At 44.4% G+C, this 27,027-nt stretch overlaps 1 protein-coding gene across 6 annotated transcripts; it reads left to right on the forward strand.

Moving 5' to 3' along the window:
* GFAP (glial fibrillary acidic protein) lies at positions 1-24,844 on the forward strand. 6 transcript variants are annotated; one of them, XM_061588194.1, is made up of 11 exons: positions 1-190; positions 802-927; positions 3,369-4,224; positions 10,326-10,386; positions 12,788-12,883; positions 13,832-14,002; positions 15,263-15,388; positions 16,626-16,846; positions 18,063-18,106; positions 21,727-21,812; positions 24,405-24,844. In XM_061588194.1, the coding sequence occupies exons 3-11, from the start codon at positions 3,722-3,724 to the stop codon at positions 24,444-24,446; spliced, it is 1,350 nt and encodes a 449-aa protein (XP_061444178.1). In that variant the 5' UTR covers positions 1-190; positions 802-927; positions 3,369-3,721; the 3' UTR covers positions 24,447-24,844. The 6 variants fall into 6 exon arrangements, with proteins under 6 accessions (XP_061444178.1, XP_061444176.1, XP_061444180.1 ...); XM_061588196.1 differs by lacking the exon at positions 1-190 and having other exon boundaries at positions 612-927; positions 3,369-3,546; positions 3,669-4,224; XM_061588192.1 differs by lacking the exon at positions 802-927.
* The last annotated feature ends 2,183 nt before the right edge of the window (positions 24,845-27,027 follow it).

The following is a 27,027-nucleotide window of genomic DNA, read 5'->3' on the forward strand; positions in this document are numbered from 1 at the left end:
GCCTACTGACAGTGGAGGAGGCCCAGCAGAGGACTCTTTGCCCAAGGTTTCCTTAAACATGGTGCTGGAAATGAGTGCACCCTAAGACTCCTGTAGAAAAACAAGGACAGGAAATGCAGGGACACAATGCCCAGACCAGTTGATCTGCAGTGCAGCATAGAATCAACAGCTAGTGGAAGGCAAGTCCCAGGTAAAGTACAACCATCAGTCCCCCATGAGGAAGTGCATGATCCCAGAAGTATAATCTGGAATACTTTGCTGGATCATCACATACCACTTGGAGTGGCAAAAAGTTCTTGGGCTAACTCTACTTCTCAGAACCCTTTAAGTCCACTTTTTTACTGATGGGTTTTTCTTGTTAAGTTTGCTTTCTTTTCCTTCCCAGGCTGAAGCTTTTGGGGACTGTGTGTTCCTGCAGCAGGACCACAGTCCTTGCGACAAAGCCAGTGGTGGGTATCAATCTTGCCATGATGAGCATGTAACTGGACACCTTGAGACAGCAGACAGAGTACAGAGCCCCTTGTGTTCTAAGACAGGGGCTTGCACCATGGCCTCGGGTCCATTAATAAGGCCTTTTGTGGGGAATGTCGGCTTCCGGCTCCAGAAGGACGCAGGGCCTGGTCAGCAGGGCCTGTTTTGTGAAGGGAGGGACGGCTAAGCGAGTGCCTGGGTTGAGAGAGGGGAGCTGGGAACCCAGCTGTGGGCCAGAAGTGAGACAGGCACAGAAGCCTGTAAAAAGTTGGAAGGGACAGCTTACCCAGCAACTATTAACGTTCTCCCTGCCATGTGCAACTGGTACAGAGTCTGGGGTGTGTCCAAGGCCTGTTCTCAATTAAGATGCTGTGACCCCGACTGAGGCTGACGACAAGAGCTGGCCAGAACATCCCAGAAATCTGAACTGTAAAACACATCCCGGAATCATCCTCAGTAAGTGACTGTTCTATGGGAGATTAAAGGGGGGGTGTCCCTGGGAGGACAAGTAGTTTCCTCGGAGACAGAAAGCTGGAAAATCCACTCTGTAGGCAGCTTTCAGGAATATACTTGCTCTTTGCTTTGGAGCTGGCAGAAGGTGATTTTTTTTAAGAGTTATTTTTAACACTGCTGGTGAGGCCCCTTGCCTCTGTGCTATTTACATCCTTGATTTCTGTTATCTGAGGTGAGTATTACCTGAGCACTGGCCAACTTTGTATGATCCGCCATCCACCTATGCTTTCTTAGTAATGCCTGGAGGCAACAAACCCAGGGAAAGGGAGACACGTGGATTTTGTGTTTGGTTCTCTTTGCCTCTTTCCCCCTCCGCTCCCCACCCCGCCCCGGTAGATATATTCCCACAATTAAGTGTTTTGGGCACAGAGGCTGAAAATTTATTGGAATTAGGAGGGGTAATGCTTGACAAAAGAGACCCAGGGGTTGTCAGAGTGTCTCCTATTTTACTGTTCTTCATTCTTTATATTGGAGACTTCCCCCCTACTTTCTTGCACCATGAAACACCCAACTACTTTCACTGCAGAGTCTTAAAGAGTTCAGCCAACCCAAAAGCAAAGAGTGATACTCATCTCTGGGACAGAACCCCAGAATTTCCTGCATCTCAGATGAAGATAATGGCCCCCCAACACTTGCTGTAACCATTCTACTCTATAGTTTTCTCTGAACCAGGAGCCTTCTTTAACAACTCTTTGCCCTTCTTCCTGATCTTCATCTGTACCTAGTTCAAAATTCTCAACTTTGTGGTAACCGACTCCTCTCCTTTCTGAGCTAGGAACTGAAAATGGGAACCTTGGTTGCCTAAACTGGCTTCTTTAAATAAAGGAGGATGTAATTTGCCCCAAGGCCTCCTGAGCTTATCTCCAAATCGTGCTTCAAGTGAGGCAGTGCCTCTGAACATGTCCAGAGTTGTCTTTGACAACCAAGTCCTACACTTTTGGGATTTAGCATGGAGGGCAACTGAGTTACAAGATGCATCTTCCAGTTCCAGGCAAGCTTTAGCTCTGCATCTCTGTTTATAAAACTTTAAACTCATCACCTCAGCCCCCTCCCCCCCCACCAGCCTTGTCTCCTCTAAACAGCACTAGATGTGTTTCCTGCTGATGCTTCAAGCTTCAAAGAAGCCCAGAAGTTTGCGAGAAAGGGTTTTTGGACTGTGCAGTCTTTAAAGAACCATTGGAGTGGAAAGGCAGCTAGGGCTTTCAAAGAGACCTTTAATTGAAATCTTTCTTAATTAGCTTCTCAGCTGCCTGACTCAACTGAGATGAATCAAAGATCTGTCATTTGGATGCTTTGAGTAAGAACAGGCAACAGATATAGTGGGGGAAAGACAGCTGTGAGCCAGGCTTAATTTCTAAAAAGATGCTCAAGCCCACATGGAAGATATACATTCTGACCTGCAAGTCCTTTTCTGTCCAGAAGGTTGAGAGAGAGCTGTAGAAGGTTACTTAGTGGGAAAGATACTTGCACAAGAACAGGGGCATGTTTATCATTTTTATCCCCCCACCCTTGAGCATATGCAGAGTACCTTTCCTTCACCACTAAGTAACCACTGCCCACACCGTTGTATCTGGGATGAGGAGACAGGGCTTCTACATCAAAGGCTGTGGCTGTCACTCAGGCAGGGATGAATCAAAGTACTTCAGGTTTGAGACATTAAGCAGAGCATAACAGCCCTTCTCTTGATGTGTGGTTGATATACAGCAGGGATGAGCAGACTTCAGCCTTGAGACATCTGTTTTGTTTTTTCCTACAACCCCAAGCCCCACCAGACTATGGGCTTGGGGAAAGTTTGGGTGGGCATATAAGGAGCAAAGCACATCTGACTGCATCTTAGTCCTGGTATTCATTTTCAGTAGCAGAACTGAGCTCACAATCCTTTTATACAAAAATCTACACCTGCTTTCACCCCAAACTCTCTTTGCTTCAGCCTAATTTGGAGGGGGAGAGGGAATTGTTGCCATATTTAAACAAATGGAAATAATAAATCCTTGGTAATCTACCACAAATCAACCAGAGACCTACCAATAGACCCCGATCTACCTTTTCTGGTATAAAGAACTTACATAACTGGCAGGCTTGAGGTCTGGGAGCCTTTCTTGGGCTCAGCATTTTATGTAAACATCTGATCACTGGACATACAGAACAGAAAGCAAAGGAGCGGCATTTGTCATGTGAATGAGCATTCTGGCCAAACAGGGTTTGCATTTGCATTTTTAGCCATCAATCCCTGCACTCTGCCAGATGCAAGAACCACTTTAGGGCTGTTTTTAAGAATCTGGTTCCACAGGTGACCAGCTGAGCCTGCTGTATTTTTGTAATTATCTTGCTTGTGTGATTCTGGGGCAAATGAGACACCCCTCTTTTTTTCTTTTCTTTTTTAGCAATCTTACTGCTATGATGTGCTGTTGTAAGGAGATGGTGGCTATCCTAAGTGGGCGAATGCCCTGACCTTGTAGCTAATCCAAGTGTATTCTCAATCTTCTTCCATCAAGAATGGTCAAATCTTCAGCCTAATTCCTTTCTTTTGTTGCTTTGCCAGGGCACAGGGCACTTGGCATGGTAAGTGTGAGATGTTAAGGCTTGGCATGCAGCTCATGTCCCCCCCCACCCTGTCCCTCCTCCAGCCTTTCACACGCACATGCTGAGGGACAGCTAACCCTCTTGTATAAAACTCATTGCAGCACAGAGAGAGAAATCTGTCTGAGTCTGCAGAACCTGGAGAAAAAATCTGACCATGGAAGGGCACAGACTGTCGTCCTATGGAAGGCGCTTTGGCGCACAGTCTTCCTCCATCCACCACGCCTTGAGGTTCTCGCCAGGCCGCAGGTACCTGTCTTCAAGCCCCAGTACCCGGCTCTCTGTCACCAAGTTGAAGACTTCCAGCCTCAGCTTCCGTGCTGGCCCCAAGTTCTCCCCAGACAAGGTGGATTTTTCCTTGGCTGATGCCCTCAACACTGAATTCAAGGAGACCCGCACCAATGAGAAGGTGGAGATGATGGAGCTGAATGATCGCTTTGCCAGCTACATTGAGAAGGTCCGCTTCCTAGAGCAGCAGAACAAAGTCCTGGTGACTGAGCTCAACCAGATCCGAGACAAGGAACCCACCAAGTTGGCCAACATCTACCAGGAGGAGGTGAGGGAGCTACGACTTCAAGTCGACCAGCTCACCAACTCTAAGGACCGGCTGGAGATCGAGAGGGACAACCTGTTAGAAGACCTCAACAGCCTCCGCCAAAAGTAAGAAAACTTTGTGACCCCCTTTGACTGGGGGCGGGGGGGCACTTGCAAATAGGCAGAGAGGAGGAGCTGGAAAACAAGATGTGGAGAGTGGGGGGATTTAAAATGTGGAGGGGTGCTTTTGGGGGCTTTGTGAATGGGTTTTGCACACTCAAGGCCTTACTGATTGCCTTGTTTGGGGTTGGAACAGGATTTTTCACGCTAGGAAAGGAGCTTTGGGAGGAGCACATTTGCCTTCCTTTGTGGCACATGGCTTGGCTTGGTTGCTTGAGTCACCTAGAACAGAGCATAACAAACTATGTTCTGGGGAACCCTTTGGTTTGTCAGAAGCTTATTAGGAGTTCTTCCGTGAGAAGATTGATAATGGGGGATGAGCCCTTCATGACAGCTTGTCCACCTCTAGCAGCCTTCCCTTCCAACACAAAGCTACAGGGGCGTGGGACACATTTTACAGCACATTCTTTGTTAAAATAGTGGCAGCGAGACCCAACAGGTTTGGCCAGTCTGCCATAAAGAATAAGTACTAGCTAGTGCAGAAAGTTTCTCTGAGGGCAGAAAGCTATTGCTATTTGTTCTGTGGGTACCTGTAGCTGTTGCTATTTGTTCTGTGGGTACCTGTGCTAGCAATCTGCCTGCTCTTTGCTTTCAGTCTAGGTTTATCTGCAAGATTGGGGCAAGGCAAGCCCTTTCCTTCAGGTGGTAGACCAGGAGATGCAGCGGACTGGTGCATCCCAGCCCCATTGGCTGCTGCCTCTGCCTACCTGGCAATCTCTCACACACACCACCACCACCACCCCAATGAGTGTGAAGTATGGCCCCTAGGAGCACTCCTAAAGTGATCTCTGGGGTGCCAGTACTAGTAGTAAAATGGTGAAACTCTAAGCAGTCATTGCCATTGTGGCTTTTCCAGGATTCTCTAAGGCCACCTTAACCACAATGCCTTGCTATGAGGAAGGACCCTTCCTCAGAGAGATATTGTGAGGCAAGATGGAACCAGAAGATCTGGAATGCCTGAGATGAAACTGCTCATATGACAGCAAAAATTACCCCCACCCCCCAAAATAATAACTTCAGAGGAGGTGGTGGCAGCAGCAGATGCCTTAACAGTGCAATGTCTTATGTTGGCCATGTTCATCTGAACAGAATGGTCCATCGCATCCACTGTTGAAAACTGTCCATTGGACTAGATTACAGAACCATAGAATTGGAAGGGTTCTTGGAGATCATCTACTTCAGTCCAGTGCAGGGTCTACAATGCAACATCCCTGACAAATGTCTGTGCAGCCTCCACTGTAAATCTTTCCTCCAACACATGAGAGCCCTTCCTGATCTCTTATTCTTTAGAACAAGTATTGGGGAACCTTTGGCCCTCCAGATGTTGCTGAACTACAACTGCCATCATCCCTGCCCATTGGCCATGCTTGCCAGGGCTGATGGGAGTTATAGTTCAGTAACATCTGGAGGGCCACAGGTTCCTAACCTGCTTTAGAATATTCTTCTGAAAGAAACAGTTACTAATATGAAGGAAGCTGAGTTTAGTAACCAAGAGGAATGTATCCTTACATTCGCAAGAACAGTGAAACATGTGCCTAACAGCTTAATCAGATGTGACAGCTGCATTCCCAGGAACGCTCATTCAAATTGGAAAATTGTGGTTTCTTGAGTTACTGCTGAATTAACTATATGCCAAAGAATTGTCCCCCTGGGGTTCCTTGTACTTAGTTCCCCAAGGGGGGTCCTTTGCTTCCGAGAACAATCCCAACTCTCCTGGGTCTCTGCTTCTCAGGCAAAAACTCTCCCTCCTTCAGGAGTAATTACTCATGGTAGTACTGCCACCACCCTTCTTCCTGGTTCCTTTCTCAGAGAGAAGGGATCTCAGAGGTCTTTATGAATACTGACGGGATTAACCCTCATTAATAAAGGTAATCAGTAGCATTCAGCAATCAAGGACTAGATTTAGAATCTTTAGTTCCAAGCCAATACACACCATTTATAAAAAGATAGTTTATTTAAAAGTAAATAAGATGGTATATACGAGAGAGCAGCAGTTTAAAGCTAATCACCCTCAGACGGGTTACACGAGGTACATTGGCATAACAAAGGGGAGAAGTTCAATACAGACAAAGGAATACAACAAAAGTCTATCTAAGCTAAGATCCTATACTTACTGCAGAGTTGCCTGGTTCCCAAAAGGCTTCTCTCTGTCAACTTCAGCGAGTCCAGGTAGATGGAAAAAGGGAACTAAGTCTGAAGGATCATCCTTCCTTTTTTATGGAGTTTAACAGACAACAAGGAGGGGGGAAAGCAAATAGTCATATTCCGCCCCTGCCAGGATCTACTCCTTTGAAGTCTTTGAAGATAAGGGAGCTAGACAGCATCACCCAGGGGTCCTGATCTACATCCCCCCTCTTCCTGACTTTTAATCCCAGGAAGCTGATAGGGATAACAGCTAAGGATCAGTTGCATCTCCTTGCAAGGTTGCAAATTGACTGTCTGACACTAAGCTTCAGATCTCCCCCAGTAGGGAGTCCTAGGGAACCACAGGCTCCCAGAATTCTCTCTGGTTGATCCATTTCAGCTTGACCAAAATTAGCTATTCTTGACACTATATACATATGTTGTTTAAAAAAACAGATGATCAGGAGCTGCAGACTTGTAAATAGCCTCTGGCCTGGTTGCCTGTGGTAAGAAATTGCTTCAAGACAATTATAGGGAAGATTTCCAAAAGTTGCTTATTTTCTTCTTTGAGGTCACATATGACTCACACAAAGATGTGTAGTTAGATGGGCTAATAGATATTGTTGTGGGCTAGTAACTTTTATGGACTTATTTGCATAGTTGTGTTAGGGCCTTCTTACCATGACTTGTAGCTGCAATTTATGTAACTTCAAGGTTGAGTTTGTTTATTTCAAATTTTTAATGTTTATGGGCTACATGTCCTTCCAAATGTTCTGAGAGCCTTAGATTGAAGGCAACCTTGCTTCATACAAATATATGGGGATGTCAGGTGAAGAAACAACATTTTCTTCCTTGCCCTATAGTCTTAGACACAGTTGGATAAAATTGGCTGTTTCCTTCCTGTCCTTGGGTTAAGCTATTGTAAACAATATTTGCAAAAGTTCTGATTGCTGAGCAGGGAAGGATCGGTCATACAATGTTGATAATTATTACTGAAGCTCAACTAAAGATCAACCAATCTACTCTGTGGAGCACCTCATATGTTAGAATGTTCATAAACATTCTAACTGGTGATTGTTCACAAACATTCTAACTTCTGAAAGATAAAAAAAAGTCAGCAATAGAATGGTGACACTCTAGTAGCTGTATGGACCATGAAAGGTCAGTTTGGATTAGGCCAAAACATACAGAGGGCTAGGGGAAAGTGTGGTTTCATAGATTTGAGTCTCCTGGGGATAGGAGGAAGTCAAGAGCACCTAAGGAGTAAAAAAACCTTCACAGAGGGTGTAATTTGTGTTGGGGGGTATGTATCTGTGTAGTGTGTGCATATATGTGTGAAGGTGTGGGGTAGTCACACCCACTTTTTGGCCACATCTACTGCTGGCATACAGCCCCAGGAGGGGTTGCAATGTGTCCCTCAGGCAAAACAAGTTAACTACCTCTGACTTTTGTGACTGATAGGGCTGTTGGCAGGAAGACTTGAAACAGGATAGATTTAATATACCAATTCAAAATATCCTGTCAGATCCCCAAGATCTCACATGCATACATACATAAAATTTTTATCCCAGCCTTCCTCCCAGCAGGAGCACAGGGCAGCAATCAAAAACACTAAAAACACTCTAAAACATCTTAAAAACAGACTTTAAAATATATTAAAACAAAACATATTTAAAAACATATTTGTAAGGCTGAGTAATGTGCCTAGGCTCAGGTTTTCCTTTTATGTCAGCATGGCAATGGAGGCAGTACCTGCTAGTTGGATTGGATCTTAGAAGGTATCAGTCAGGTTTCAGCCACAGGTATCTTCCTTCTTCCCTAGGTGTTTTATAAAAGGGGGAGAAACCCTCCAGAACCCCTAGGAGATGGCTGGATGAATTGGCCTGATAGGATAGGAGCTAGGCTCCTCAATGGTGAGGGAAGTGATGAGCAGGAATTTGTAGGGAAACAGAATGGTGTGGGAATTACAGGGAAGGGGGAATGCCCAGAGCACAAACGAGGAATTGTGTGGCTGCGTTTTGCACAATGCACAAGAAGTGAGGGGAAGTGGAGCAGGGTGTTTGAAATGTACAGAGGCTGTCGAAGAGCCATTTACACTGGGAAGAACCACTTTACGGGAATAATGCAGCCAGAATTCATTCTAATAACAAAAATGGGGTGGGGGGCTGCCAGTCAGTAGGGCAGCAAAATTAATATGTCTGCCTACATTGGAGAAGCCTGCTGTATGTTGAAAGGGACACTAAAAAAAGAAAGGATAAGAGTAGAGGACCAAACTAATATAAGGCTGTGTGTGTGCATTTTTTGCTGCCATGGGGACCCTAGCAGTGCAAGGTCAGCAGAGCACATGAGCAATTACAAGTGCTCAGTGGGCCCAGACAACAGTAGGCTAAAAGGAAGCAAGCAGCCTGCCCCCTGCTTTCTTTCAGCTGAGGGCAGGGGTGGGGAACCTTGGCGTATGGGCCAAATTTGGCCCGTAAGGCCATTTTCTCCAGATACCACATCCAACTGCCCTGCACCTGACATTATATGTGACATCATGTATGGGACAGGTGGATAAATGACTGGATCAGCTGTGCAACAAAATTCCTGGGGAGGGACTCCATTGCACAGCCGATCCCTGCAGACGGCAGGGTTGAAGTCACTGCCCATCACCTGATGGGTGAGGACCAGTTTAAGCCTGCTGGATTGGCTGCATAATTGAGCTTCCCACGGGGAACTTGATCACATAGCCAACCCTGCAAAAAGCATCTTTGCCAGGCATGTCCTTGATGCTGGCAAAACCCCTTGCACTGCGGTTCCCAAGCCTCTAACAACTGGCTGGCTGTCAAGCACTTGGGAACCGCTGCATAAGGGACTTTGACAGCTGGGTGCAGGTGAGTTGTCCTGCCTACCTATCAAAGTTGGCTCAAGGCGAGGTGAGGACAGATAAGGATCTGGCCTACCAGGCCAAAAAGGTCCCCAGTCCTGGTCTAGGGCTTAATGGGATAGGAAGGAAATCTGAGGTTGGAAAATCCTCTGATCCTGATCCATCCCCCCCACACCAAGTCCTTTAAGCTGCTTGGACTCTGTGAGTACTTCTTGTCCTTGGGTTAAGCTGTTGTAAAGGATATTTTAGAGCTGGAAAAGGTGCAGAAAAGGGCAACCAAAATGGTCAAGCGGCTGGAGCAACTCCCCTATGAAGAAACGTTACAACATTTGGGTTTTTTTTAGTTTTGGGGGGGAAAAGAGCAAGTAAGTGGGGACACAATAGATATGTATAAAATTATGCATTGTGTGGGAAAAGTGAAGTTTTTCTCCTTTGCTCATAATACTAGAATCCAAGGTCATCCAATGAGCTGAATGTTGGGAGATCCAGGACAGACAAAAGGAATTTCTCCTTCACCCAGTGCATAATTAAACTGCGGAATTTGCTTCCCCAAGATGTAGCGATGGCCACCAACCTGGATGGCTTTAAATGGGGTGCAGGATAATGCTAACAATGGCTACTAGCCATGATGGCTATGTACTACCCACACTTTTGGTATGTCTCTGAATACCAGTTGCTGGGATTCGTAAGTAAAGGCAGTGCTGTTGTGCTCCTGCTGGTGGGCTTCCCATAGGCATCTGGTTGGCCATTGCATGAACAGAACGCTGGACTAGACGGGCCTTTGCTCTGATCCAGCAGGGCTCTTCCTATGTGCTTATGTTAATATTATTGTGGTGGTGGTGCTTGTCGTTTTATGAAAATCATTGCTGAAAGGGTAACAAATCTTGTAGGGCTGAACATGCAGGTAAATAAGCTGCAGCGTATTAGCAAAGGCCCGAGGGTTCCATGGAGGTTTTCACCTTGACATGTTTTTCCTTGGTCTCAGCCCTTTGCTGAAAAGAAGAACTGATAATTCAATAAGGTTGCCTGACTTTTCCACCTCTCTCTCTCATTTAAGGTTACAAGATGAGATTAATCTGCGCCTTGAAGCTGAAAACAATTTGTCTTCCTACCGACAGGTGAGGTGGAAAAATGGCGAATCCTATCTTGGAACTATGGAGGGAGAATACTAGATAGCCTTGTAGCTTGTAACTTATTTGGGGTGGATATCCTTGCTATATTATCCTTGCCACCCTGGGCTCCTACCAGGAGGAAGGGCAGGATATAAATTTTATTATTATTATTATTTTATTGGATCATCTGTAGTACCTCGGCTTCCCACTATTTATTTTAAAAATTGGGGGAAGGGATATTCTCCTCTCTGATGGAGACCAGGAGTTTCACTGTGGCTGACACCTGAATAAAGAAAGGAATGTGCAAAAGGCCAGGGTCCAGCACTACAGGACACAAATCAAGAACCCTGCAGTTCAGGCACGAATTTACTGTGCTGGTGTCACTCAGACTGTTGGGATCCTTCCACACTACCCATTTAGTCTGGAATAGATATCCTTTGTTCACTTACCTTTTACAGAGAAACCAGAGTTGTCTGTGTTATCCCCCCATCTTTTTTCAGACTTTGCATGTGGGGGGTTGGGTTGGAGGCAAGGCTCAAAGCATATTTGCAACATCAGCCTGCCCAGACTGTGACTTTTCAGGTCTACTGTTCCTTTAACTAGTAGCCTCCTTCTTGCTCCTTCTTTTTAAAGTAACTAATGAGTCCCTTTCTGTTCTCCTGTTGTGGCTGCAGTATTCTTGAACTGCCCTTAATGAGTTAGTTTCTGTTACCTGCTGTGGGGAGGGAGGAGGACTTGTAACTGCTGCTTTTCTCTTTGTAGCTAGAACCATTTTTCATTCCTCTTTTAAATTATCTGCAATTTCATAACTGCAATAATAAATAATAAGAAAACTTCCTAGATACAAAGAGAAAATCAGTAATTAAAGTCTCCCCCTGGAGGGAACGGGAACTGACAAAGCAACAAATCACCTGCTTTAAAAGGAAGGGACAAAGAACTAATTAACAGAACAGAAGCAGAGGGAAATGGGACCTTTGCTAAATGTGACTTACGCTGAGTAAACATATTGTTAGATCTTGTCCAGAGTGACAAGTAGTGCCAGATTTTCATGGGAAAATAGCCCCATACAATACCCCCCACCAGGCAGATTCTGCATACACAATTTTATACTGGCAGGATTGTCTTGCTATGAATAGAATTCAGGTTTTATCATGACAGAGCACGGAAAAAGCCACTCACCTTGAACTATAGAGCAGCTCCTGCACAACTGCAGGAAAACAATTATGGGAGAGGCACAGATGGAGAAAAGTATATTTTTGGAGAGGCATGCCTTGTCCCACATTAGATTTCCAAAAGAGAAATAATGGTGTATTTCATATTAATTACTCCTATCCTAAACATATTTTTTCTTAAATAAGTTATATTGAATTTGCTGGAGTCTTTTTTTTTTTTTTTTGAATTACTACCTTATTTCAGTTTCCCATTTCTGATTCTGTTGTAATTTGTGTGTGAGCTGAGCACTGGGCAATGCCTTTCCTTCAAGGGGTCCAGCAACAGGAAGGGCACTTCCCTCTCTCCCTGGACCCTCCTGTGGCACCATCTACACTCCTGCTTTTGTCTTGATAATGTGTGGCTTAAACAACAAGAGGATTGTGTAAAGGATGTGATGAGTGGAGATTGAACCTTAACAAAATTAGCCAGGAAACCCACACAGATATCTTTAATGCAGTTGAGTTCGAAGATAAAAAAAAAGTTGTTTAATCTCTGCTAAATGCTTTCATTGTTCTGCTTCTTGAAATAATTTTACAGTTGTTGTTTTTAATTGGCTTGTTTCATCTGTATTGTTGTTTACAAGCTGCTTTGGAAATGGCCTATTGAAAGGCAGGAAAAAATATTGTAAATAAATTACCTAACTTGTACTTTTATTTTCTTCCCCATGTGAATGCAGTAATAATGCAGGACAGTTTGGTGTGGAGTGTGTAGGTTCCATCCTTTTTTTTACTGATGCAGGCTCCATGCCTGTAAAGAGTTTCATGGGAGATCAGCTTTTGGAATCACTCACAAATCCACATTTTTTTTCTAATGAACCAACAGGTTTTTGGGGGTTTTTGCATCACTGCCACTCCATGCTTGGAACAGCACTATATTTTAAATTTTTGCCTGTCATGCAGCTGGTGTTCTGCCAAAAAATTGCAGTCATTTCCAGAAAGGCCTCAGTCATGATCCCACTTGCTTTTCAGATTTAACCATTGGAGCTGGCAGAGTACGGAGTCTGCCGTTTGATCATTATCAGTGCACCACTGGACATGTGGTCATACACAGCAAAGGAATGGGATCTTGGACAGGCACATGGCACAGTGCAAGATTTCCCATTTTCCTCCCTGAGTTGGCATATGACACTGTCTGCCAAAACAGGTAGAATGGCACTCATTTGCCCCCTCATTTCTCAGTTTCTTTGTTCCCACAGGACGTTGATGATGCCGCACTAGCTCGGATGGATCTGGAACGCAAAGTCGAATCACTGCAGGAGGAAATCAACTTCCTAAAGAAAATCCATGATGAGGTACAGAGTAGAGTGTCCAAGAGAAGTTGCTCTCTCTTGAAAGGCAGATTGTAGACGGGCGGATTAAAGGCCCAGATCCACAGCTTTGCTTAGCTATGCTCTTATTTCCTTTCATGCCTACTTAGGATGGGGCAGAAATTCAATTCGGTTTGCATTTAAAACTGAACAATATGAGAACTGAAACACAGCCATCCTTCAAAAGTTGCACTTGTCTGAATTTTGCAATGCAGTTTTCCCACCAAAGAAAATTTACAGAAATATATATATTAGGGGGAAATGTGCCTAAAAATGAATATATTAGTAAAAATAACATGCAAAGTGCATTATAGTAGGAGAAAGAGCTTACAGAAATGTGTGATTTTGTCTGCATACAAAAATGTGTTTAGTAGAAGAGAAAATTGCACTAAAATGCTGCAGAATTTTCAGGAGAATTTTTGTTCAGAAAATCGCAGATTGCTACAGAACTGAATTTAAGATTGGGAAAATGCGGAATGGAGAGAACCAAAACTGGCAAATGTTTCCATACCTGTAGCCTGCTACACCCAGTGTTTCCTGTGAGAGGAAGAACCAGACAGCTAAGTGAGTTCAAAGTATGAAACAGAACATGCTCAGAGCCTTTATTTTTCTTTAAATTAAGGTTGGCAAACTGGTTTTGTTCTAACATGCCAAGAATGTAGAAGCAATTATAAAGCATGGAATAGCAGTGGAGGCATGGAGAAGAGATATGTGAAATTGTGAATTATGAACTTCACAAGAGAAGTAATACACATGAGCCCTCCCCAATAAGTCCATTGTCTAAAAGTACTGACTTAACCACCTCAATCTGACGTTTGTGTCAACTTGTCCTTCTGCCTACCTATTCTTTGAAGTCTCATCGGTCCAGTTTTTGAGAAACCCTGCCCAGAGTGTGAGGTTTCTCGATTCATGATCCTTTTGTCTCTTTCGTAGGAGCTTCAGGAGCTGCAGCAGCACCTGCAGCAGCAGCAGCAGCAGCAGGTCCATATTGAGATGGACATGGCCAAGCCAGACTTGACATCTGCCCTGCGCGAGATCCGCATCCAGTACGAGTCTCTGGCCTCAAACAACATGCATGAGACTGAGGAGTGGTACAAGTCTAAGGTACAACATCACAGTACAGAGAGTAAGGAAGACCCATCAAAGGGAAGCTGGGAAGACCAGGGATTCCCAGTCCCAGCGCAGTCTAAGTTACATTTCTGGCGTTAAATTTAATGAGGTTGCCACTCCAATTGCCTGTGCCAGACAAATAGGACTTGCACCATTGAGATGCTGGTGGGAAGGGGGAGAGAATGATGCTTCTAGCTGCATGCAGTGTGTTGTGGCCAGTGGCAGCTTTCAGTTCAGCGCTGGTGGAAGCAGAGACTGTGTGTCTCCAGTCTTTTTCTCCACTGTGCTGGTGAGACTTCTCTTGGGCGGCGATAGGGGAGATGGAGGGATTGCCCCACCCCACTCAGCAACATTCTTAGAAGGGTGTGGGTGGTATTTTTTCTGGTCATATGGATCAGGACAGGACAACGCAATTAGCAGTCCAAGGCTCAGTTGCTCCTGTCCAGCTGTACTTGATGTCATTATCGCCTTTAAAAAAGCAAAAATACAGAGATGGAAATCATTCACATTTTTTTATTTTTGTTTTTACAAATCACATTTCTAGCCCAATTACCAAAGGGCAGACCAGGAGAACAGGACAGCAACTGTCTCACATCATCAGCAATGGCTGCTCCAAACACCTGTGATAACAGGTATCTTTTCTATGAGGTACTCCCCTGTTTTGATGCTTCCTTTGGAGAAGAAACCAAAGATTTCCTCAATGTGCAGATATTCAGGCACAGTTGGCCATCATGTATCAGGAATTGAAGTCATAGATTTGGACGTCATAGAGTGTGGCTTCCAGAGACACTTAAGGCCAAGTGTCTCTTCTTTATATATAAATTAAGGTCTGGTCATATCACCCTTTAAACCTGGAGTGAGTAAGCCGCAGATTGGGGACGTAATCCAGCCCCCTCCAAAAAATAAATCTGGCCCAAGACCTACTGATTTTGGCAGCAGTGGCAGAAAGGAGAAAAATAATAAAGTAGACACAGTGCTGGAAATAGAGCCCACTGATGTGGATGCAGATTGCCCCTCCCCAGTCATCTGATAGATCATGGGTGAGCAGAGAGGAGACAAGGACCCTCCCATAGCTGATCTGCATGGATCAGCTAAGGAGGGAGGGCTGTGTGCCTGTGAGTGTGCGTGAAAGAGTGTGGGGGCACCCACTGCTGGCATGTGATCTCCAGAGTGCTAGCCAATGGTGAATGTGTCCCACGGGCCAAACAAACGTTAACCACCTCTGTTTTAAATCAACTAACATCTGTCTGGTAGTTTGCAGACCTGACTGATGCAGCAGCACGAAACATTGAGGCCCTGCGCCTAGCCAAGCAAGAAGCCAATGAGTACCGCCGGCAACTGCAAGCCCTCACCTGCGACTTGGAGTCCCTGAGAGGATCGGTAGGTGGAATAAATTAGTTGCATGTAGTTTCTGTGGGCAGGGCAGGAAGTAACCACAGCAGAGGGAAGTGGGGGTTGAAGAGATAAAGATCAGCCATTTCAGCTGGCTGCATCAGAGGGTGAGATGAGACAGCCCAGCGCCTTCCATTGGCCTTTCCCCTCCTAGAACTGCCTCCATCAGTGGCCATTCCACCTGGCTGCAGCAGAGGGAGAGGGGAGGCCTTCTGCATTGGCTTACCTGGGACCAATTGCTATCGGCTCTTCCTCTGCCTGAGCTGTCTCCTAGTCCACTGGACTAGGTGGAAAGTGATCATTCCACTTAGTGGTTATATAACACTATTGTGAAATAGTTTTGTTGCGCACCACCCCAATCTCCAAGTGGTTTCTGTACTTACCAAGGGTTTGTTTTCCTTGGGAAGAAAGTCAGCAGAGACTATGGTGTCTAACAGGATATATGGTTTTATTTACCCACATTCCAACCTGAGCTGAAGATGGAGGGGTTCCCAGCATCAACAGTCTGTCAGTTCTTGCTCTCCATTGCCCATAGCTTTGGGGGTCCAGAGAGCAAGCAAGCAAGCCTCTCTGTCTCTAGTTCCCAGCCTTTCCTTCAATTAGAATAAAAACACACAAGCCTCTCTTGGCCGCAGGAAGGGGGGGGCTCCAGCCAGGTGGTGGAGGAGAAGGGCCTTTCTCCTGAAAGAATTCTAAATGGCAGACATTGCCTCTCTGGCAGATTCTTACACTTGTTAATGGGGGCACTTGACAGACCTATTAGCCACTCTGTTAGATTGACAAAGGTGACTAGTCTGACCAGTGGAGCAGGTTTCTTCCTTTGCAGGTTGTATCTCTTACAGGCACACAGTTATAAATTAGAAGGGGTCTCACAGATACCATCCAAACCCACCCCCACAATCCTAGAAGAGTATGAAAGAGTTGGTTGGTACCTAAATCTGCTTCTTTCCCTGTTCCTTTTAAATCCTGCCTTCTAGATTGCAATTATTTTGAATGTTTTGACAGAAAGGCAGTGTATAGATGTAGTTAGTTAGTCAGTAAATTAAACAAAATGTCTATTCCCAGAATGTATGTCACTTTCAGCCACCAAGCTGTGGCCAACTTTGTTGTTGCTGACGTTGCTGGTGGCATTGGTGACCTCCCCTAGTAAGCTCTCTGTGCAGGTTAGTAACACGTCACTGCCTTCTTGCATTCGCCGGTGACTCTTCCATTTCCTGCATTACAGAACGAATCTCTGGAGAGGCAGCTGAGGGAGATGGAAGACCGCTATGCCCTCGACACTGTCAGCTACCAGGACACGGTGATTCGGTTGGAGGAAGACACCCGGAGCCTCAAGGAGGAAATGGCCCGTCACCTCCAGGAATATCAGGACCTCCTCAATGTCAAATTGGCATTAGACGTTGAGATTGCCACCTACCGCAAACTCTTGGAGGGAGAAGAAAGCAGGTAACACCCAGAAACTCTTTCCGTGTCCTATATCCAGTGTTTTGACATCTTTTACGTAAAATTGCTGGGAATTCTTAGAGGTCACCCAGTCAGAGTGCTACAAAGGTCCTTTAAAGCCCTGCATGTTAGGTCTGGTCTACATACATGCAGGAGAATGAAGTGGCAGAGTCTTGAGGGAGGTGGTAGAACGGATGGTACCACTACAGACTGCAGGTAGGAGATCACATTTTTAATGTTACTGTTTGTTAAATGTACACAAGTAGGGAATCAGCACAATCAGAAGTGGGCTGGGCTCTTTTTTTTGCATGGTTTTTAAAAATATACGCAGAAACACTTATAATGGCAAACCCCACCTGCAGCCCAAAAGTGGTATACTCCACAGTTCTTCAACATTGGGTCCCCAGATGTTGTTGGACTACAATTGCCATCATCCTTGGCCATTGGCTAAGCTTGCTAGGGTTGATGGGAGTTGTAGCCTGACAACATTTAGGGACCCAAAGTTGAAGAACAGTGGTATAGTCTACTTTTATCTCAGGATTTTTCCAGTTCATCCTGCTTCAAGTAGAGATCAGGTTTCCCTCCAAACTTGAGTGGATCTCATGAGGGAATTAAAAAAATGACCCTCCAAGTCAGCTTGTTGCTAGTAGGGCTTTCTGGATTAATATCTGAAGGTCTGTCAAGTTCTGTCAGGTTTAAAGAACCCACTTTTGGATGGACAAAAGGAATTTCTTTGGTCCAATGTATCACTGTGTAGGTTCTATATCCAGGATCCACAGTGCTAAAACCCTCCAGCAGATCTGGGATTGATTCTATCAAATAACACTTTGAATATGTCCATGTGATTCCCATCAAACTTCTGATTGGTGTTGCCCTTGACTCAGGAAAAAAAAACCTGTTGTTCTTGCCCAGGCTTCCCCAATCTGGTGCCCTCCAGATGTTTTGGACTACAACTCCCATCATCCCTGACTCTTGGCCGTGTTGGCTGGAGCTGATGGGAGTGGGTAGTCCAAAACATCTGGAGGGTATAAATTTGGTGTCACTTCAGTCTGAGCGATGACTTTGTGGGATTTGTGTTTCTCATCTGAGCTTCTTTGACTTTACTGCTTGTCCAGACAAAACCTGGAATTAATTAATTAAAGGGCAGGGGTGGGGGGGAAAGATTAGGACTGATTCCAAACCCCACATTCTTTGCCCTTTCTCCTTCGTCTCCCTGCAGGATCACCATTCCAGTACAGACCTTCTCCAATCTTCAGATTCGAGGTAAGGGCCCCGTTCTGTCACAACGAGAGCTGTCACTATGTGATCACACACAGATGGGACAGCATTCTTTTGCCAACCATGAAGTGTTTTGCTTGTCCATTCCCTGAGTAGCAGGATGCTGAAAGATGGCTTTAGCACGGCCTGTTTTCTTTGGAGGTGAGAGCTGTAGCAAGTGGTTTGTGACTTCGGGGCCATCAGTTCATCATGCACTTTTGAAATCATCAGAAATAAATGGAAATAGGGAAGCAGCAATCGGAATGGACATGTTAAAAAATACGTGTTTATTTTATGTACTTGTTTTCTTACATATTGTCTACCCTGCTCAATCCCGAAGGCTCATTTTAGAATGTTAAAGGAAAAAAAGAAGGGGGAAAGCGCAAAATAATCTTCCCCTTGCTGGTATTCATGCCGAAAAGGAGAAGGGGGGGGGTTCCCATCAGGCTCTTATCCTCAGACCAGTGACTAGGTCCAGAGCGCCCTCTCACTTGCTTCTTCATCCACAGGGCAACTTATTTTTATTATTAGATTTATATGCCACTTTTCCTCCAAGTAGCTCAAGATAGCATACATGCTACTCCCTGTCCTCATTCGATCCTCTTTTCCTGGTTTCTCATTCTTCCTGTGCATGCCTGCCTCTCCTTTCTGCCTGATGCTCCACCACTCCTCTGTCAGTTCTGTATGGTAATTGTCCACCAGATCTTGCTGCAGGGCTTCTTGCTTCATTGAAATGGCCACCTAATTTGTACTGAAGGTAGCAAAGCTAGTACCGAGAGACTTCTGTTGTCTTCTGCGGCCTGCTTTGCCACTCCCTTTCTCGTCCACTACCACCACAATCGTGTTCTTACATTATTTATTTATTTATTACATTTATACCCCACCTTTCTTTTCATGAAACCCTAGGCGGCTTACATATGGATCCCAGGCAGTCTCCCATCCAGGCACTGACACACCTGACCCTGCTTAGCTTCAGCAGGGAGCTGGCCTCATGCGCCTTCAGACCATAGGCCTGCTGTGGATCAGTCCTAAGCGCCTTCTAGTTCAACGTTCGCTTTCTGACAGCAAACAGCCAAGATGCCTTTCGGCATCCCACAAGCAAAAGTGGTTGCAAGTGGGTCTCCCCGGGTCAACTTGGGAGCAGGAGCTGCAGTTATCAACAGCAGGCGTTTATTGGCCAGAGGACTGAGAAAGGAAAGAGGAGAAGTTGTATTCCAAGCCTCTAGTCTAGGGCCCCACCCAACAGAATCAACAGGAGAGGCAACAAATGCAGCGGAACTGGATTGCCACATTTTGAAATAAGTAATACATATTACCATCTAAAATTTATTGATGCACCAAAGGGAGAAGCTCTTTGCACATCTTCATTGTTCAGAACAGAAGAGGTGGCGGCGGTGGGTGTCCAATTCTGGCATCCAGTAAAATGTGGGCATGTTTAAGGGGGGTATTCAGTATAGGAGAGGCTGAGCCAGTGCAACCAGAAACTGAGCAGGAAGAGCAAGCTGTCTCCTGTCCATTGTGGATTTTTGATAGGATACATACTGAGAACTTTCATGGGTGCCATAGGAGGCACTGGTACATATACATGGCATCTGGGGGTGCTGCACTGGCGGCCCCTGGGTTAAAACAACTTTCTATAGTCCAAAAGCTTTCCTGAAACTGAAGTTCTTACTGCAGCAGGCAACCATCGCAGACAGAGCAAGGCAGGGAATTCCAGAGCCCAGACATGGCCATAAAGAGGGCCCTCTCCCCAGTCCCATCCAAATGCACATCTGATGTTGGTGGGACACACAAAAGAGCCTCTGCTCATAAAAGGCAGGTAGGCTCATGTGGAAGGCAGCGACCCTTCAGGCAACATGGTCCCAAAGCATTTAGGATTTTAAAAGTTATAACAAGCACTTCTGAACTGCACTCAGAAATGAATTGAGATCCCATGAAGTTGTTTCAATAATCACATAATCCCAATATCCATTCTCCCATCAGCAAAGCTTGTTTAAAACAGTAGCTGATGCTAGTTTTGAACCAGGAACCTTCTAGATCAGGGGTTCCTAATGTTTTTGGACCAGAGGGCACATTTCAAATTTTGAGAGTACTGGGGGCACCAGTCACAAAATGGCTGTCATGGGGGTGTGGCAACAGACAAAATTAGAGTGTAGTCATAGTGAAGCTTTCCCCATAATTGTATTCCCATACTAGAAAATGCTTGACCTGTTGCATTTCTGCCTGCCATTCAACTGTTAAAGGCAGAAGAATCCTATTGTTCCCCAGTGCCCACCTAAACCAAAGCTGTTATCCTGTACCCACTTACCTGGAAGCTCCATTAAACACAAAGACTTACTTCTGAGTAGACACATACCATTGCACTGTAAGTTAAGTATACAGTGTATTCTTAATTAGTCCCTGGTCTTTAGCTCCTGCAAAGCAGGAGACATGCCTAAGTCTTCTTTGCAAAGTTTTCACATTTGCCTTTTGAAGGGAGCGGGATTCTTTAACATTCACCCACACTTACTGTGTAGTAGTATTTGCAGAAAATAACTTCTAGGGACTACCTGATCTCACATGAACCCTTCACAGAAAAGATGAATCCTGGTTTCTAGAGCAAATGGGCAAACTATAGAGATTCCAAGGACTAGAAAAAGAGACAGAAGCAAGAAAAGTGCACTAAAAGGGAGGAGAAAACAGGTCTTTATGACCCCAGGGATTCCTGCCACCTGGTGTTCAAACAACTAACTTATCAATCACAGCTCTGACTTCACTCATCGGCTAATAAAATTGATAAGCAGCCGCCACCAAGTTGGCTCGCTTCACAGAAATCACTTAGAAGGGTACTTGCACATTTTGCTCTATAACTTTCTTTCTAGGAGGGATAGAGACTTACTTTTTTAAAATGAAAGCTCAGATTCTGGGCCACCTGCTGAGGGTGCCACTGAAGGCCCTGTGGGTGCCATGGTGGACACCGGGTTGGCAACCCCTTTCAATGAACACTCTTTTACTGAAGTTCTGTGCACCCTTACTTGGAAGGAAGCCCCATTGAACACAATAGTACTTGATTCTGAGTAAACATACATAGGGATGTATTATTAGTCTCCATATCAGTTCTCTTCTGTGCCAGCAGCTGTTAAGACTTCATTTCATTGCACACCTCTATTTCACTTTGCTTCTTCTTTATAGATCACTACATTTGTTCTTGTTGACACATTGGAGGCTTCTTAAAAAGCTCCTAAATGAAAACTTAAATGAGATTCTTCTGCCCTCTGATGTAGCTGTATTGATTTTGCATTTGTGTCACTCAGACATTTGTCAGTCAAGATGCTACTATTTGGGATCACACATGTCTAGTGATGCCTACTCACTACCTACATAGGTTCCCTCCTTCTCTTCACCCTGGCTGGTCTTCAGTACAGCTGCATCAAAGTGCAAAAAGAGTTGCATTTTAGTTCAGTATCTGTCAATATTCCCAGCCCCCCTTTCCAGGCCATCAGCTTTTTTCCTCTGTTACTTTTCTTGTGGTCTCAAGAACTAGTTGAGAGTCCACCATGGATGTCCAGTGGTGCCTTCCCCAGGTCACAAGTTCAGTAACTACTTCTTTCTGACAATGACCAGGCTGTTCTTTCTCTCCTCACCAGAAACCAGTCTGGACACAAAGTCAGTTTCTGAGGCCCACCTGAAGAGGAGCATTGTGGTCAAAACTGTGGAGACAAGAGATGGAGAGGTAGGCAAAAGCTACCCATTGGAAAGTGAAACATCTGGTTGAACCCTTTGATTCCAAACACCTGAAGAATCCATGAACATGCCCATCCCCCTCATTTTTAAAAAAAAACCCTCAAGGAAATATGTTCCTCAGTCTCCCTAGTTATCTTTTTCTGAACTTCTCATAGTTAGGAAGTTCTTCCTAATTTTCAATTTTCTTCCTCTATGTAGTTTTAATCTTGTCTTGTCGCCAGTGAGTGATTGATTGTAGCTCCTTTATCTGCCAAAATGCTTTGTTAACTACCAGCATATCTTAAATTTTGTTTGGACTATATATCTACCTCCTTCAGCCTCTCCTAATAGGATTTGTCTCCTAGAACTTCTCTCATCCTCATGGCTTCCCTCTACATCCTCTTTTGGCTTGTTAGCATTTTCCTTTAACTGTTTTACCCAGGACCACAAATAAGTGCTCACCTGCATTGAGCAGAGCAGTATTATAATTTGTAACTTCCCAAGCCTTAGGTCTGATGTTTCTGTTTCAAGACAGCCAGCCAGCCAGCCAGCAATGGCCTTGGCCTTTTCAGCTGCAGCACCACGTGGTTGGCCTGAGTTTGTTATCCACTGGAACCTATCCATTTTCCCCTGACATAGTGCTGCCTGGCCAGTTGTTCTTGTGTGCTGGGTTTCCTTTTAACTATGTATTCTTGTTGTCATTCATTCTGTTGGTCTCTGCCCATATTATCTATTTACTCAGATGGAAAGCGTAGTGAGATTTATCGCTTACAAGCAGGCTTGTGGGCAACAGAAAATGTTATTTCTTCTATATATGTTGAGATGGGTGGCTGGGACATAAGAGTTGGAACAGATGGGAGAAGGAACTCTAACACAGTCACAGTGAGCCTTTTGAGGGGAGGGAATGGTTTGCACATCAGTAATAGATCTATGCATCTTGGTGGACTGTATGTTTCTGTTCCTGTTCTGGTGGTTTTGAAAACAATAACAAGAAAATAATGTCTAAAAAGAAAAAACAGTGATCAGCCACTTGGGGGAGTAATTAAGTTCTGGTGCCACAGAGAAATTGAGTGCCAGGTGGTAAAGAATGAACCTGCCCTTCTGCCTTGCCTCCTGGTGCCTACAAAAACTTTATAGACACCTGTGCCCAACATGCAGAAGCTGTACTACTAGACTGAAGCTGTGTTCCTGAGAAGACCTCATTTCCTCTGCATACACTCTGCTCAGTCTGAGTTACTAATTACCTAACTCAGATCAAAGGTCTTACAAGCTGACCTTGAGGAAATACTTAGCCCAGTATATTGAACAAAGCAGAATAATAAACCTGGAAAGCATCAGGCCACAGCTTCCCACTGTACACAAAAGGTACATGGGAGGAATAGTCATTTAGGATCATTATTGGTATTTACATAGTGCTTTAGCATGTTCAAAGTATTTTACATATAATGTTTTGTTATAATTCTTACAACAGCCCTATAAAGTAAGCCACTACCATAAGCCCCATAATGTGGATGAGAGGCTGAGAGCAAGTGGGTTGCCTAAGGCTACTTAGTGAGCAAGTTCAAGGCAGATTCACATTTCCTGATTTGTAGCTTTGTCTCTTGGCCGCTAGGCTGCACCATCTCTTTTGCTCACTTATATATGCAGGGAAATACACAAGGAGCTGAAGTTTCATAAAAAAACAGTTGGCTAAAATTTGAGCCAGGCCCTCAGGCGCCCTCTTGTGTTTTATGAGTCTGACTGCAGGGAGATGCATGCATTGTTTCCGTGTTTCTTCTTTTTTGGAGGGGATTTAAAGCTCCTGGTCCCTGCTAGTGCATTTTCCGAATATGTCCTGGGGGTTTACTTCCACCCAGGAGAACAAACCATGTTCTTTATAGCTAGATTTATATAGCCAAAACAAGAAAAAGACCCATTGGTTAGTGTTCAATTAAATGTCACCAGCACTGAAAACAAAAATCTTGCAAACTGACCAACAAGTTTTTATCTCTGAGCGCCACCTGTGGGGATAGAAAAGGAATTCAATACAGTTTGCATTTGAAGCCAAATCTATCAAATATGCACTTTCCAGAGCAATATGAGAACTGAAACACAGCCTTCCTTCAAAACTCATACTTATTCAAATTTTGCAATACAGTTTGCCAACCAATGTTTACAAAAATCTATATGTTAGGGGGGAGTGTGCACAAAAATGAATATGAGTGAAAACAACATTCAAAAATGCATTCTATGAAGAGAAATTGCTTGCAAAACTGTGCACATTAGTAAAAAAAATGCCTACAAAAAGGTGTTTATCAGGAGAAATTTGCACTACAATGATGGAGAATCTTCATGAGGATTTTTTTTAAAAAACATTCAAACTACTGCAGAAATGTGGAGGACCGAATTTAAGATTGGAAAAATGAGAAACTGGGAGAAGCAAAATTGACAGATCCTTCCATCCCTAATAGACTGTGTTTGGATATGCAACAGGAACGAAGTATGTAGAAAGGCGTCCACAAATTGTCAAAATGAAGAGCAGTTATTTTGTGGCAGCGAAAAGCTAGGTTGATAATTAAGCAGGGCAAGTAACTTCCTATTCTTTTCCTCACTCTGCCTGCAGGTGATCAAGGAGTCCACCCAGGAGCACAAGGAAGCGGTGTGAAGCAGGCAGCCATGAAGTGAAAGCCACATGAGTGGAGCAGAGGAGGACACCTGTAGCTGTAGGATGCTAGGAGAGCTTGCCTCCTTTCTGATGCTTCAGCCACAGATGCGCAGCAAACACACTGAATATGTCACTGCTGGAGAACCAGCAAGGGGTGGGAAACATTTGCAAACTTAACTATTCATGAGGAAGTATAACCAGCTGCCTATCAGGCCTCATTTGCCTGGTGCTTCAGCCATTGTAGGCAGGGTTTGGGGCACCAACCCATCTCTTTCATCTTCTGTGCTTTGATCACTGTGTCTTGTAATGCGTCCAGGCAGGCACAGTGTTTAGACTGTGCTGTAGCTTGCCTAGATATTGCCTTGGTCTTAACATCAAAATCTGATGCTTCTCAATAAATCTACTAATGAATAGGATCCATGTTTATTGCTGATGATGGAAAGGGTGCCTGCGTGTGTGTATGTGTGACAGAGAGACTGAACCCGAGGTCTAGAAGGAGGTACATAGGGGAATAGCACCAGAAAGTCGGCCTGTCTTCCTAAAAATAGACCCGTTAGACTGAGACAGGACACCTGTATCCTTAAGAAATGTATGCGACAGATAGCAGTTCATCATGCAAATGATCCCAGCATGAGTTAATAGTGAAAATGGTGCCTGCTGAAGGACATGGCTGTTAGGCATGAAAATCCTGTCAGGGAAGAAAAGTGGGAGCTTCCCCCCCCCCCAAGTGCTAATAGCCGCTTGGAGGAGGGGAGGGTATTAGGAGGAGAGGGAAGGGATAAAACAAATGCACTGAGGTCTTGATTCTTTTCCCCCCACATGGCAGCTATTTAACATTTTTACGCTGTCCATTTTAACTGCTTACACATCCAGTTTGCTCCCCACATTGGATGAATTTTGTTCATGCATTGGGTTTCATTGTTATATTTGGAGCTGGAAAGGAATTCCGTTAAAATTTGGCTAGTGACTGAAATTTTTTTCCTCCTTGCCTTTCCCTATAACATCTGTGCTTCCCTAATTACTCTGTTCTTGTGGACCGTTAGAGCCAATGTCAATCTGCAGCAGGGTTGGTGGCTAACTGCTTGTGCCCTATGACAGTGTTTTGGACTAGATATGGGTGTTACATATTGACACCTCCTCTTTCTTCCAAGGAGCTCAAGGTGATGTGCATGGTTCTTCTCTCTTATCCTCACAATAACTCTGTGAAGAAGACTAGGCTGAAAGATAGTGCCTGGCCCAAGGTGTGCTTCCTTGCTGAGTGGGGATTTGAATTTGGGTCTCCCAGTACTATTCCAAAACTTAGTCCTTACACCACACTTTTAAAATAGCCTTTGAGCACCTTCCTGTGTTTTACATATAGCAAGGTACATGCATTGTTGCCTGTCACAGTCCAGGGGATCATTTAAAGGTGAACCTACCAAATTTGCACCTTCCAAAGCAATGTGTAAACCGAAACACAGTCATCCTTTAAAATTTGCACTTCTCCAAAATTTGAGGTGTAGTTCTCCAGCCAAGTAATGTGTGCAAAAATGCATATACTAGGGTAAAGTGTGCCTAAAAACGCATATACCCGCGTGAAAAGAACATAACAATGCATTATATTAGGGGAAATTGTTTTGTAAAATGTGGCATAGAAAAATGTGTATATTAGGAGAATTTAGCACTAAGATGGTGATGAATTTTCATGAGGACTTTTTTTTAATGACAAAGATGTTGAAATATGGAGAACTGAACTTAAGATTGGAAAAATGAGAAAGTGATAGAAACCATAATTGACGATTCACCCATCCCTACTGGTCAGGTTACTCATAAACATGCAGTGTGTCTAGTAGCTTCTCCTGGCCCCTACTGTGACTCGAGCGCTACCAGCCATTTAAGCAATCTGCAGAAAATCGTATGTCTCTTGAAATGTATGGATGGATGCCATGCCACAGAAAATTTAGCAAGTTTATGGGAATGAGACTGAAGGGCAGAGATGTGGCAGAAAAAAGAGAAAGGAGTGAAGGGTTAGGTGTGGAAGGATAATGACATATTGCTGACGATTGGTTGGATAAGTCACCTATATGATTATAGATGTAGGAAACATAGTGTACTGAGAAAAGCTTGATCAAACTTGGCATATAGGTAGCCTAGTAAAAAGAATATAAAAAGTGAACATAATAGTCTTCAAGCATTAAAAAAAACCTGCCCTAAATGCTGGCACTCTCCATTATGAGGATTCAAGACGGTTTCATTTTAAGTGTATAATTAATTATCCTCTTGATATGTGTGTGTGTGTGGGTATTTAGGTAAGACAGCAGCTTCTACTTGAAGCAAAGCAGAATTCTGTTGCATATCAGAAAAGCTATGAGTGGGCAACATAAGTTATGACGTCTCTCTTGGAGTTTCCCAGGAATAGATTGCCCCACAGTCTATTCTATCAGGTATACTTGTAGATAGATAGCCTAGAAAACTGAGTTGCACAAGGCAACAAAAAGGTTATCCAGTTCAATCCCGTCTCTTCTCCCTACCCCCAGTGGCTGGTTTTATCCAGCCCCCAGCAAATCAACCTTCAATGGCCCTTCTAACTTCATAATTCTAC

The sequence above is a fragment of the Rhineura floridana genome, chromosome 11, assembly GCF_030035675.1.
Source record: "Rhineura floridana isolate rRhiFlo1 chromosome 11, rRhiFlo1.hap2, whole genome shotgun sequence".
Lineage (NCBI taxonomy): Eukaryota > Metazoa > Chordata > Lepidosauria > Squamata > Rhineuridae > Rhineura > Rhineura floridana.